Source organism: Cupressus sempervirens, chromosome 4 (assembly GCF_028749045.1).
Source record: "Cupressus sempervirens isolate cs-2001-9-10 chromosome 4, ASM2874904v1, whole genome shotgun sequence".
Classification (NCBI taxonomy): Eukaryota; Viridiplantae; Streptophyta; class Pinopsida; order Cupressales; family Cupressaceae; genus Cupressus; species Cupressus sempervirens.
In genome coordinates this window covers 542,352,347-542,367,809 of record NC_143121.1, presented here as the reverse complement: position 1 = coordinate 542,367,809, position 15,463 = coordinate 542,352,347, and the positions used below count along the sequence as shown (strand labels likewise).

The 15,463-nt window shown below is 34.1% G+C and overlaps 1 protein-coding gene across 1 annotated transcript in view; it reads right to left on the bottom strand.

Moving 5' to 3' along the window:
• Positions 1-3,990, bottom strand: part of LOC149562332 (uncharacterized) — a 61,283-nt gene extending 57,293 nt beyond the window's left edge. The window contains exons 1-2 of the mRNA XM_089825856.1: positions 3,533-3,990; positions 268-817 (exon numbers count right to left, since the gene is read on the bottom strand). Coding sequence (XP_089681982.1) covers positions 268-817; positions 3,533-3,670 — 688 coding nt within the window. The 5' untranslated portion in view covers positions 3,671-3,990. The remainder of the gene's footprint in view (positions 1-267; positions 818-3,532) is intronic.
• Between the last annotated feature and the right edge of the window lie 11,473 nt (positions 3,991-15,463).

Genomic DNA, 15,463 nt, shown 5'->3' with positions numbered 1-15,463 from the left:
TTATGAAAGAGAATGAAAAAAGTTTCATATGACAACATCGAGGGCAACTGTTTAGAAAGTATTACTGTTGGAAGTTGATTATTGTACTCTTTCGTATGCTTGAAGCTTATTGTCCAAGAAAAACCAAGTAAATATGGGTGCACAGCAAGCACACAACTAATTGAAGATAATCAACTACATAGAACTAAAATGCTTCCTTTTTTTATCAGTTTTCTACTTCAAAAGTATTATTCCAAACATACGGAAAGCATAGATAAAAATACAGACCTGTTTGCTCCTTGATGGCTGAAAAGGCCAGTTTCTTAAGTTTTTGTTGTTCATTAGTTGTTGTTCTATTTGACATATCCCCAGCATTTGCAATATATCCAACTGGACTCTTACTAGAGCCTATTACTTTATTTAGCTTTGCACACTCTTGGGGTTCTTCCAAGTTGTCAAATCCATTAACATCTTTTTCAAGGAAAGACCAAACACCTTTGGTTATGGAACCAAAAGTAAGGATGCACCTATCATATGCAGCATCCACTACAAATACAGCAACATTTGATACTGGAAAAGTATTTGCATTTGACATAGTTCTTGGAGAATTCAATGCTTTACAAGTTTCGCAAGCTTCATTAACCATTTTCTCAGTTAATGTAGCTTGCAGAATAGAATCTGATGCCGAAACATTAGTGCCCTTCAAGACTCCCATATAGGCTAAAAGCTTGCTGCTCCTGATTACAGCCATCTTGCAGAATGTGAAAGCATCAAGAAATTCAAGTTCTGGAAATTGTTTTAGATGGTAATAGTTATACAGCCATACCACTGCACGCATCTGATCCAGACCAAAACTAATCAATACGACCATCATCTCCCTTACCATCAATCAAAGAATAACCAAGACTTTATTTGAAGACATATAAATATTCATATGAAATGCATGAACCTATTTCCTACAAAGTTCCGATTTTGCTACGTTACCATATGCAGCTATAAAATAAAAGGGATTAAAAATAATTATTTTGCAATATATAACACATATATATATGTTAGCATATGCAACCATAAAATGAATGAGCTTAAAAAATGATCTTACAATATAACATACATATATAATATATATACATAAATAAGAATCCACAAATCCCCACAAGTGCGGAATATAATTTTTAATCTTTTTTAAAGGAAAAGAAATGTCTATCTTAAGCAGGTACAATATGGTATCAATTTTTAGATAGCATTTATCTTTTTATCTACTCAACACAGAATACGGAAACCTTATTTTCAGAATAAACATACAGCATTAATGTAAATAAGTAGTCCAAAGTTTGAAAAAAAATTGGCTTAATGAGAGTTTGATGCACTAAATCACCAGCATGAATGCAAATACAATAGATCAATGAAGATACAATGTTCGTGATCAAATTGATTCTGTAGAAATTTAAATTTAATAACAATTACAATGTAACCATCACACTACACTAAATACAATAGATCAATGAAGGTAGAATGTTCGTAATCAAATTGATTCTGTAGAAATTTGAATTTAATAACAACAATTACAGTGCAACCATCACACTACACTATAAACAATAGATAACATGTATTTTTTATTTCAAAAAATTGTACATAAAATAAAACAAAGTGTATCTGACAAACAAATAGACTGTTTATTACAAAGAATTTAATATTCAAATTGACAAATTTCTTTCACGCCCAAAGTTGGCAAACTAACAAAATGACATTACATATAATAGTTTTAAAAAGAGCAGTTTCCTTTGGTGTCTCTGTTTTAGATTTTCATTTAAATTACCTGAAAAGTCTGATACTCCTTGTCACACCTGGGATAGTAGAACCTTTGACTCTCTGTTCAGCTTTTATGTTCAGTTCGATACTTAGGCATTTTTATTAGAGCTTGGAGACTTGCTAAGCTATCTTTTCAGTTCTAAGCATCTTACATTGTGGCCTCCAAGGCTTTTGGAATTTGCTATGATTGCTGAAGTTTCTTCAGCAATCCCTTGGCCTGTTAGTTGTATCAACAAATTTCTCTACATGCAGTGCGTATATATACATATATTTGAGTGTGAATGTACATTTAAATTCAGAATAATAATTAGAAATTTGTAAAAACATTAAGTAATAAAATATATCATAAATTTTGAACAATAATTAAGATTTTTATATCATAGCATTTGATAATAAAATTTTCTGTGTATTGTTCGTTGTCTTGTGGTGGAAAAATATGGAATATAGTATTCCCAATGAATAATTTAACTGGCACAAATAATTGGTTATTATAAATTAACAGCCGAGTGACAAAATTGTGCACTGGCATTCACATGGCAAGAATTATGCAGCTGAAGATGCAACAATGAGTTGGAACTTGTACTATTGATTTTGAATAATGTACGGAAATCCAACTTGAAACAGCATTGCCTTAAAAATCAAACTTCAAGTCTCCTGGCACTCTATAAATCAACACAAATATTACCCTCAATTTGTCTGTATGTAATATTAAGTTCTTGATTGTACTGCACAAATTTCAAAAACTTTTTAAGGCAAAAAAATTACTGCGAATGTAGCTGGGAAAATAAAATATGTATTTGTGCAGAGCCAATGCCATTAATTATCAGAATTGCCTATCCTTCAATGAGATATCGAAGGAAAACTGAGCTTCAAATTGCTATAGAATACTTGCGTCTGTATCTGAAATGAATACAGTTTAAAGCGTCCTTTTGAAAATGGTGTATAACTTAGACAAAGCCCATACAAAATCTATTCAAAACCAGTTATTTTAGTCTTATATCTTAGCGTATGTCCGTAGAATTGATGCAGCTTTATCATTTATTGCTAGTCTCCACAGTATTTTCTCTCATTTATTGAACCTACCTTCTAGCTGCCTATTATAAGAATCTAGATTATCCAGGAGGCTTTGGCTAATTTTCTATGCATCACTGTCCTTTTGTCTACATAAAAAGTATATCCTCCTTCACATAGAGACGGAAAGCTCTCCCATCCAAGCCACAATATCCATAATGCGTGTCCACTAAAATAATCATTATTTAGCGCAGGTATATAAAATGGTTACCAGTTCGTAAACAGCGAACACTTTCGGAAATCTTGGCAACTAAAAAGATAAATAAATAAAACTTGGCAGATAAATTAATTTTGCAATGATTTTTTTATACATGGGCCGGCCTTATCTATGCAAGCAATGAATAGAGGTTAAAACGCAAGAATTGAAAGACAAATATGTTAGTAAAGACATTTTGAATAGGACTTTCTTTTCCTAAAACCTAGGCCACTACTCCGCCGGATGTTAAAACTGAAGAGATTTTAAAACAACTGAGCTTTTATCTACAGATTAGAGATAAGATGTTTCCAATGCATATCGTACTCGAACACTTTTTTGAAATAAGAAAACAGATGTTTGCTCTTATATTCAAGAAAAAGAAACCCAAAAGAAAGAATATTAGCAAAGGCTTAGAAACATTTGTAAATTGAGAAAAGAAAAATAAGAACACGCCATGGGTTATAATGATAATGATACCTGTTTGGCAACAGCTTGATGGGCAGCAGGAGATGGAGTTTCAACACGGCCATACGTCTGGAGGATAGGCTCCACCAGCAGCTTTATGAATGCGTGGATGCTCTCTTCGGTTGGTGGCATCTCCTCATCCAAATCCATCAAGAAAACAATCAGCTTATGCTCTTTTCAAATACTAAAAGCTGAATTGTAGGGCACTTCCGAGTTTTCCCCTTCTGCCCTAATCCAATGCAAATGTCTAGTACCCAGATGATGATAACCTCGCATACTAAACGTCAAGAAGCCCAAAAATACTAAAGCATTCTTCTTTTGCCCGAGTACAATTCGCTACCTTATAATATTAGCAGGCATAGGGCTATGCTTCATGTTTATTTTGTGCCGCAATTCATGTCTTGTTTTAGGTCTTCTGCAGCAGCTCTGAAGACAGCTGACTTGCTTAAAGTTGTACATCAGAATCATATTTCCGATATGCTTCTTCAGTGTCACAAATAATGTGCCAACATCTTTTGCATACGAGAGCTCAAAGAAGAAATTAGACAGCGACGGGTTCAATTCATGATTGCGTTTAATTTGTCTTTTTCGGTTTTTTAAACTGGTTTTGAGCACAAATTTTAAATGAGTTGAGCACCATCACAAGAAAAAGCTCCATTGACCGTCAAATACACACGCAGTCAAATTCGTGTATATATAGAGTGCAGTTGAGTACTCCACCACCTTTCGCACTCAGAAGGACGCGTGAAAGAACCAGAATTATGATGAAGCTGTCATTATCGATATCTTCAACACCCATGATTTTGATTTTTGTCGATATGGAGATCATACTTCCCGCCATTAGTTGTTATTTGATTGACAGCAGTATTTTTTTGGGCCCAATCGTATCAAAGACTCTAATCAGTAAGATATCAGAGATTGCGAAGACAATAACAGTAAGATGTCAGAGATTGACAGTAAGATTGAGAAGACAATAACGGTACTGGCCACACCTATAGCGTCAAATCAAAGCCTGTTGTGAGTCCGTGCCTTGTTTTGATCCAAATAAAGTGAATGTCTCAAATTTATTTCATATAAATTCCCAATGACAAAACCTGTGTGAGTCGCTTTCTTTTTGCCTAACTTTCATTCACGCACAACATGGTGTGGCGATAAACTTATTAGAAATGTGTAACAAAAATCTCATGATATGATATGATATGATATGATAGATTTTAATGACGTCCACAATCTTATGATATGATATGATATGATATGATATGATATGATAGATTTTAATGACGTCCACAATCTTATGATATGATATGATATGATAGATTTTAATGACGTCCACGAGACTAAAGTAGTCTATGGGACCCATGCAATCGCCCTCCTGAGTCAGGAGCCAAACTAGTCAGTTGCAAAGTTTTGGTTAACTTGTCTCTTCTTCTCTGAATTTTGATAATCAACTCCGCTGTTCTCTTCACTTGATCTTCCTCAAATAAATAGTTGAAGTCCTTGTTCTGCAGAATTTTTGTATAATCAAATCTGATGTCGTTGTAAGCCAAGCATTCCATGACAAAGTGTTGCTCTGTCTCCACTGTTCCCATATTGCAGAATAAACATGTTTTGTCTGCCCACTCTTCCTTTGGAACTTGCCATCTACCAGTTTCACATCGCAGCTGATGTGAACTAGTTCTAATTTGTGCCATCAACATTTTTGCTTTCCAATTAATAGGTGCCCTTATATAGGCCTTTTCATCATGACTAGAAGTGGGATTAAATTCTTTAATGTAATAAGATTTTTTCCTCCCTATGTGTCTTGTCCACAAAATATTGCGAAATTTTTCATTGACAAACTTTTTTATTTCTTTAATGTTATCCGGGCAAGCTTGGATGTTGATATCCCATTTTTGCATCCATTTGTCATTTTGTTTCATCCATGTGCTTTTCCGCCTCACAAGTTTTTCCTCTATTACCAACTTGGGCCAACGATGTGTTTCTAGACCTTGAGTTTTCTTTAAATAGCTTAGCATTCGGATCAATGCGACGGCTTCTAATAGAAAGGAACCCACCTCCGCCAAAAGGATTTCATACGGAACTGTGGTCTTGACTTTAAGATTGCATGTGATAAAGTGTTTTTGAATTCTTTCTACTTGCTGTTATTTCTGTTTGGACATACTACCGCCCCACACTTCACATCCGTATAGAATAACTGGAGTGACCAACAAACCAAACAGAGTTTTCATGGTCATCCAATCCCATAATTATGCGTTCCTGCACTTGTTTTGTAAAGAGTATAACGCCTTCCAGCCCCCTTGGATCCTTTTCGATCTACAAGTATCCCAGTTGAGTTTGTTATGAAAATCGATGCCCAAGTATTTGTACTCTTCCACAATCTCAAGGGGGCTATTTTCAAACAGAAACTTGTCTTGTATGCCCCTATTCTTCTTTAGTGAGAAGATCATAATTTTGGTTTTGTTAGTGTTAACTTGCATTCCTACATCATGGCAAAAAAATTCTAGTGCTTTCAAGTGCTCTTTCAAACCTTTAGCTGTTCTAGCAAGAATTATGAGATCATCTGCATATAAGAGCAATCTTATCACGAAGTGGGCCAGCTGCACCCCCTCACCATTGGTCTTGTTTATCCACTCTTCTAACTTGTCAATATAAAGTCCGAATAGTGTTGGAGAAAGCAGACACCCTTGCTTAACCTCGATGTTGCTGTCAAAATCTTCTGATATCCCTTCTGTCGTTCTGATTTTAGCTTTGACCTGCTCATATAATCTGTAAACCGTTGACCTAAGTTCTTTAGGGACATCCAGCTCTACTATTCTATCCCATAGTTTATTACGTGGCACTGTGTCGAAAGCTTTTTTAAAGTCCACGAAACAACAAAAAACCTCGTTCCCCGGAGTGTCCCAAACTTTCTCTATCAAATGCCTGAGAGTGATGCCGTGATCTATAGTAGAGTGTTTTGGTCTAAAGCCTGCTTGCCCTTTTGCACGTTTGCCTTCTGTTTCAGCCCAGTTGCTGATTTTTTGTTCTACCAAACTACCAAATAACTTGCCAAATAGTGGATTGATCATGATGGTTCGGTAATTAGAAGGATTGTTTATATCTCCACTTTTGTGGAGTGGGATCACCACACTTGTAGTCCATTTTACAGGGAAACCTTCTCTATTGACACTGTTGAAAATCTTAGTGATGTGTGGTGTGAGGATTTCAGCACCCCATTTTAAGTATTCCGCTTGTAGCCCATCTATATCTTGCACTTTACCAACAGCTAACCTCCTGATGCCTTGAATAATATCATTTTCACTGAATAACTCCCCTGTAGTCTCTGTTTCCATGGTACTATGCTCTCTTAGATCACATTCGTAGAGAGTCATGGCATATTCCAGCCATTTGGTTCCTGTTATGTTATTCACTATCTGAGTTTTTCTCTGCTGAAGCTCTTTCCAAAATTTTCTGGGGTTGTTTTTACCAAGATTAATCAACTCTATTCTTCTCTTGTTCACATACTCTTCTTTCTTCTTTTTAATCAGTTGATTATACTCTTTTCTACTTTCTTTGTTCATGTTCTTTTTCCAATTCCTTTTTGCCATTTTGCACTCCTCATCAAACCAAGGATTGGCCGGAAAAGTGTTCTTGGCTTCTTTTGTGGCCCTAGATCTTTTACACTCCTCCAATGCTTTAATGATAGTAAGAACAAGATTATCCTTGTCCATGAAATGTTATTTTTCAGACTCTAGATGGTTTCCCGGAACCCTAGACAGCCGCAAAAGAGAGTCTTGAAAAGTATCATGGTTTTCTTGTGTCATTAAAACTTTGCCAGTTGGAATCATCTTCCTCTTCTGTAAAAGTTTTGGAACAATATGTTGATCTTTAAAGTGAGTAGTCACCCTTATCAAGATGGGGTTATGATCAGATTTTAACTCCATGGGGCAATCTTCTATCTCAAAGTTAATTATCTTTGCGACATAGTCTTGCGAGCATATAACATAATCAACAACACTTTGTCCATTGTGTCTTTTGCATGTGATGCCTCCTGATTTAGGCCACTTTTCCATACCATTGCATATAACCATGTTGTATAGGCAGCATAAGCCTAGTAATTCAGCACCAAAATGATTAATCTTTCCCATGCTATCCTATGAAGATCTTTCCCATTTTTGTGTCCCTTCTTCTTCGAGCCAAACTGGATCTCTGCTTTCATTGTAACTCTCCTTAAGATTGAGAGTTTGGTTGTTTGCTATTCTAGCATTGAAATCCCCTATTAACATTATTTCCCCTAAAGAGCTAAAGGTTGTTATGTCTTTTTTTAGCGCAACGAACGGATCTTCTCGATCCAATCTATGTTTTTTATATATTTTTGAGCCTTTTGGAGCGAAGTAACATATAGCCACCCTTGTAGAAATATGATTCTCTGTTATTTTTATCCAAATATACTGCTTGTTTACATCTTCTTTCTCTAAGTTTACAAATCTGCTCCAAGTTTCTTTTATTAGAACGGTGATGCCTCCATGCCCCTTACCATTATCTATCTTTTCATTCCACAGTGATACCTTCTTATACCCTTCAAAATCTGGAACTCTACATCCATCATGTTCATGAGTCTCGGTAAGCATAATGATGTCATTATCTTTAGCTATCGGCCCTAACCCAGGTCCTCTTCTCCAAGGATAACCTCTACAGTTCCAACTAACTATAGTTAAATGTTCCTGGGTGGACCCGAGTTCCTATTTATTGCGTGTGATTTTGTCGCTGATTTGGGCTTTGCCATCTTGTAGCCACGCCCACTTGCCTTTTCCTCTTCCTGTTTTCACTTTTTCCCATTCCTTCCTCCTTTCTTCTTGCTGAGTTACGGTGAGGTCATCATCAAGATATATGTGTGTGCCTCTAAGAAACTTCCTCTTGCTGAAAATGTTATTTTTATCTCCTATATTCTTCATTGTCACTCTAACATGTCTATCTTTGCCTCCTCTAATCCATTTTCCGATTCTTTGAGCTTGCATGGTTGTTCCATGCCAGTCTAATTGGTCTTTAAAGAAGTCTTTAACTAAATCCGTTGTTTTCTCCTGTTCTCCATAGTCTCGTACCCCTTTGACAACGATATTTGTTGCTTTCTCATTTCTTTCTTTTTCCTCTCTAATCTGTCTCCGAACTTGTTTTTCTATGTTGTCAATAGGAGTGTTTGCTGGCCCCTTTACTATGTTGGCCCATGATCTAACTTCTTCAATATGTTCTCTGAGTTGATTCTCTTTTATTTCCATATTGGCCATGGCATCTTGTATATTTTTCATTTGCGAGTTTTTGTCTGCTTTTGTAGCCTCTCCTTCTCCCATAGTACTTGCTGCTGTCCTCTTTTCCCCTACTTCTTTCTTTAACAATATTAATTCATACTCTCCTTTTTCCATATTAAATTGCAATTTTTGAATTTGTTCTCTAAGTGACTTGACCTCCGCTGCCAGCTTCCAGTTATCTTCAGTAACTCTTTTCATTGTGATACTTTCTATTTGGTTCCTCTCCTCAAGTGCCCACACCCTTTCCTTCATAGCTACTAAATCGTTCACAAAAATGTCTGGATACCACGTCATAGGTGTCCTTGTGGGGCTGTAATTATTCAGTAGCCCATCCTCCACTGTGTCTATCACCTGAGAATTATCTGGCTTCCCTTTACCGTTAATATCTCTGGTATTATCAAACTGCTTAATTGTTTTAGAGATTTCAGTCGGCCTCAGACTTTGTTCTCCCTCCCTTGTGCTATCTGGGGTTTGTGGAATCGGTTTCAGAAGTAAAGCTGCTAACTTCCCTCTTTTTGCATTTTTAAACTTTCGTATCTTTCTCCGCCTAATTATTCTTTTATATTGTTTGGCATTCACATAGATGTAGTTGCCTCCTGTGAGTGGTTCGCTGGCTTGTGATAAGCTCAAAGTGTTTGTGGATAAATTACCATTTGTCCCTCCAAGATTGAATGAACTTGTGTGTCCGGCTGAGGGTTCTGGAATAATGAGGAAGCTCCCTTAATTCCACTTGATGATGCTGCTGTGCATTAAACTATCTCCGTCATATATTTCAAAGCGTTATATGTGGTATTGATTTAAATGTTTTTTTTTTGCAATAAAATATTTTGGTTTACACTTTGTTTTTCAAATAAAATACAATTCTCTAAGAAGAAAAAACAAGTTGTAGTTTTAAAAAATTTAATATTTAATTATTAGAATTTACTAGTAGTTTATTTAAAATTAATTTATATTAAAGTAAAATATTTATGTTTAATGTAAATGTTAATTTATTTATAATATTGTATTGTTATTAAATTGATAAATTGTTTAATAAGATAGGAATATTTATTTTTACACATTTTAGTTATTAGACATTTGACAGACGGCTTAAAAAATTTTCCAAGCTTAATTTTTCCAATAGTCGACATTTGAGGGCAACATTTTCAAATTTAGGTAAAGAAAATAGATTGTTATTAATTTTTTAAAATTATTTAAAATTATGAATGAATTAAAATTAAAATAAAACTATTTAATTTATTTTCAAATTAATTGATTCATTCAAAGGATAATAGAATTCAATAATAAGGTCTTTAAATTTTATAATTTATATATTTTTAATTAAATATATTGAATGAAGCAAAAATATATCAATAATTATAATTCAAGAAGAAAATAAAAGAATACCTCAAAATTTAAATGCACTTAGTTAATTTCAATAATTAAAACTAATCTATATTTTTTATTTTATACAAAATTTGGGATATATAAAATAAAATAAAAAAATAAATTATCAAAATAAATTTCATTTATATATAATTATAAAATATATTTCAACCGTTTCATCCACTACTCGTATATATGAATCAATTATCTTCTAGAATGTCAATCTTTAAAACAAAGCCTCTCATTTTTAGTTCCTGCCTTTGGCAGGAATACTAATGCATTTGTGCAGGTTCCTTTAGTTTTTTAGTTTCTGCCAATCAAATTTCAATATTTTACCAAGTTTGGAATTTAGTCTAATGTTTCTTTTCTATTTTTATTTTTCCATTGTAAAACATTGTCTTTATTTCTTCTCTCATTGGCTATTGTCAATTTAGGCAAGGAATAAATTATTTTTCTCAGAAGGAAAATAGGAAAAAGTAAAAAGTATATTGATTGCCGCAAACAAAAATAATAATAAACATCCTGACATACGTGTCTCTGTCATAAATGTTGTTGCATATCTGGACCGCTTTAATGTTTCAATCTGTACTCCATCGGTTGCAAGAGATTACGAATTCATAAATGCCTCTGCGAATGGATTAAACATCAATTAATGTTTCAGTCGGTGGTTGGCATGTGCATATGCTATATTAAACCGCACCCGTCATTGCTTTCTTCTCTCGTTGACATTGAAATCTGAAACAGGTAATCAGGAGGAGCTATTCAGTGTTTTGGTGCGTGTTAGGAATTATCGCTGCATGCTTTGTTCTCTCTGGTTCGCTGAGTATTTTGGTGTGTGTTAGGAATTCTCCCTGCATGCTTTCCTCTAATGTATAAGTTCTCATTTCTGTGTAACGCTAAGAATTTTGTCTTAATACGTCCATTTCGTTTTAATATGGATCAGGTGGAGGTGTCTTTTTTCCTAAACTGAGACTTTGTCTCTTCGCTGCGCACAGATATTCGTCTCAATATCGACACAAGGTACGCCTCGTTTGTTGCATATTCATGAAATAAAATAACTGCACATTCTAATGTACTCTACTATGAAACAAATTGTGCTTTAATGTTTGAGATTTTGTTTCCTTAAACTTTATCCGCCTGCAATTAGTAACCCTAGAGCTCGCCTGCATAACAAAATGGCTTTGTACGAAAAACTTATGTCTTAAAGCACCTTCAATAAAAAAATTTAAGACAAAAAACACTGTGGCCAGATTTCATGTAATCAAAAAAATATCGATGGTTAAGAGCTCAAAAGCTCAGGATGCGAACGAGTTTCGTCCATCACTTGTCTGTCTCTCTCTTGGGGTCTATTGTTGCTTTGGGCCGAGTCCTCATCAAAATTAACCTTGGCTTTCTTTCCTCTGATATTCCTGGCTGCTGAATCATAAGCCCTGGCTGCCTCCTGCACACATTTTGGAGCTGCTCATATTTTTTGTGGAAAAAATTACAGTCACCTAAGAAAGAAGCTCACTTCTGTAATCGATTTGCAAAATGGGGTTTTGCATTGAATTTTCCCTTTGAATTCTCCACCTCAATCTCTTACACAATGAGGAGCAGGTTAAAAACTAAAGCCAAATAAATTTAAGGGTTGTAGACAAGACTTGGGCTATATTATAAATCGATGGATTCCCATACCCTGTCTAAATGGCCATGCACACCTGTGTTTCCTGCGGGTCTTACACATATTTCCCAACTTCCATGGAAATCACGTGGAGGGCATGCACTATATTTTTGGATGTGCATCCTTTAGAATATGAATACACCATTTAAATTGATTTTTTCTTATTATTATGCTAAAATAAAGGTTGCTCCTGTCAAACCCAAATGCCTCAGTTTATGAGCTACAGTGAGGACAAGTGTAAAGACAACGTGGCAAGATAAACAATAGTCGATTTCTTTGAAACCCTTTTTTGGCCATATCTAAGCGCAAGCAGGCACCAAGTAAGTCAATATCTGAGACAGCAAAGTTTACCTTATCCAGCATTAACAGAGCTTCTCTGGCATACCTCAACGAAACCTCGCAGTCATGCCAAGCATTATCTACTTTCCGCTTGCCCTGAAGCTCGATGCTCTTGGATTTGTTCGCGCTAAGTAGCTTGTTCTTTCCAGACATGGCGTCCAATCTCACACTTTCCCTAAACCTCCGCTAAATTTTGATCGTCTGGTCGCCAGATACACAGCAACGCGGGGGTTTTAGGAAAATCTTATGAGGGGATAATCCTACTCATCATTGTGATACTGTTCTTCGTCTTCTTTCTCCTTCTTCGTACTTGTTTTCCCTCTTTCTCCTTCTCAAAAAGAACAAAGCGCACACGCACAAGCAGAGACTCAAAAGAGGAGTGGAAAAGATATACTATATAAAAAGCGTCCTCAGCTCCATTTGTGTTTAATGACAATCTAATTTGCAATTATAATGTCTTAAGGGGAAATTTGATTTCAATGAACAATTTACTTGCTGTATTTTGTATTTTGTGCGTACATCTTGGGCAAACGTACCATCGAGATCCAGCGAAGATGCGGCCGTGGTAACATTGTGATATATTTTAGCATTTTTCTGTGCTCTGTGTTTGTTGTTTCTCTGGTAGCGGTTTTTACAGTTTGCTACGTTAGAATAAAGAAAATATTGGGCAACTGCATACTGACATTTGCATTAGTATTCACCATACCGCCAGCGGCTTCAATGGCGCGACCAAATGTATTCACACCAGAGCACGCTGGAGAATCGAGGAGGCTAGGGTTTGGAATTTGGGTGCTCTGGTGAAGAATTTTGTGAAGAATGTTGGGGAAAAGTGTGTGGTTGGAGTCGAATTCCTCTGCCTCCCTTCCCTCCTTCAAAGACCTCCGCCGCTTCTGCCATTCTTTCCCACTTGGATTCTAAGCCCTCCGCTCCCTCCCGAATCTGCTTCCCAAATCCGATGCAGAGTGGTTCGTAAGGCCACTTTTCCTATTTGCATTTGCCTTCCATGGAAGTCGAAATGGAGGAAGCGGTGCTCGCGAGGGCTTGCGTGCCAGATTTTTCCTAATTTTTGATTGATAATACAATGTATGTTTCATCTTCTCGATAGATGAAATTGAGAAGTAATTTGATTGAATTTTTTTTATCGTTGTACAAGTGATGACTTCATAATAGGCTCGATAGCTTTTATCCGTACAAATCCATTTGACCAACCACGAATAATAATGATCTGAATCTGGGTCATTTTATTTTGAACAATTTGATTGCAGTTCTCTTTGGAGTTCAAAATTATTGTAATTGAGGGTTTGGATTTGACTTTGGACTCCGAGACATCTAGGTTCATCACTATTTTGTCGCCAATTGTGATATTGGAATCCTAAAAGATTCATATTTTTCAACAGTTTCCTTCATTTGAACAGTTTCCTTCAAATGAACAGCTTCCATCATTTCAACAACTTCCTGTCTGAACTGGGTCCTCGCTTAAGAGCCTCCAACATTAGTTTCCTCGCCTCTTGTGCATAAAGTTGCTCAGTAGATCTACCATCTGCATCTGGGTAACAAATGCTATATCTTTTATTCTTTTAGCATTTTCTGCAGCCCCTTCCTTGCTCAGAAGACCACACTTTCTTGAGGCGACAGTTTGCTGGAAAAAACTCGCTCTGTGTGATTACAGTACCGAAAACAGATCCCAAGAACAGCAAAATTAAATACATACACATGTTGACAAAATCCTAGCACAATCTTCCTTCCGAATTTCAGCGGAATGTACAGTATTTTATTGCACACAATAATTAATTTTCCAACTACCGCGGATTCTGGTATTATTTTTCCAGTACCAAATCCATTCTGAAAATGCGTGAAGTTAAATGCAGAACTGAAGTAGCGTGTATTACAAATGGTTTTGACTTTGCGTGTAGGTAATAGATTGTGTAGGTAATAAATTGTTTATCGTTTTCATTCTCCTTGTACGCTATGATAAAACTAGTTAAATTATTACTATTATCTTACTTTTATAAAAATAAATTAAACAATGTCATTTTTTAATTATATTTTATAATAATTTTTGTAATATGTATAATTGGTAAGTGTCACAATTTTTTAAATTATATTATTTATTATTATTAATATTTTTATTTACGCAATTTATTATTTAGTTTAAATACATTTAAAACTTAAATATATATTTGAATATTAAATTAAAGCTTTATTTTATATCAAAAAAACATACTAAAGCAATAACCACAAAATAGAGATAATTCAATTTAAAAGATACATAACTTATTATTAGGTTTTTATAAACTATGTATCACCGTCAACTTTATACGTATTACATCTACTTATTATTTACAAATGTACATATTAAATTATATATATATTATTTCATAATTAATGATTACTTATTTTTATGAAAAAATTGGAAATACAAAATATTAAATAGTAAACTTTCTCTAAGTGTCTAAAATTAAACAATTGCTTTTACTTATAAAATATTGTTATATTTCAATACATTTTATTTTTCCTTATAGAAATCTGAGTTTCAATATAAAAATAAATTTAAGTCTAGCTTCTTTGAGCTAAATAAAATCAATTAAAAGTTAATAAATAATAGTAATTAAAGGTCAGAAGCAACACTATAAGCTATCCAAATTCATACATATATGCATATACATATACATATATGCATAATATATTTGTACATATGTATGCATATATGTATATATATGACACAAACAAACATATAAATAATAAACATATAATCTGATATTACTTTTAATATTTCTATTCTAACATTTTTTTAGATTTTCTTGACAATAATAAATATACATTTCTATAATTTTGCTTTTTTAATAAAAGTAGTTAAATTATTACTATTATCTTAAGTAAATTTTAATATTACTATTATCTCAATTGCCCTTTTCTCTTAAGTAAATTTTAATATTACTAATTTTAAAATCCTATGTTGCATTCTAGTTATTTACAACACTTTTATTTATTCTTTTGAATTTTATCATCTAAGTTCTAGTTCATCTAAAATTTTAACAATTGAATTTATTGTTTCTCTTTTGAAATTAAATTACATGTCATTAAATCAAATAAACGAAAAGTCAAGAATGAAAATACCCTTACAAATTATTGCCTATTTCCTTTATAGCTGAGGGAAATAATACATCAATTCAAAATGATATAGATTAGATATAATCTATTATAATTATATAGTTCAACTGATACTTTTTAAGTTCTTAAGACTAATTATATTTCTCAAATTCATCATGTAAACATATATTTATTGTAATTTTT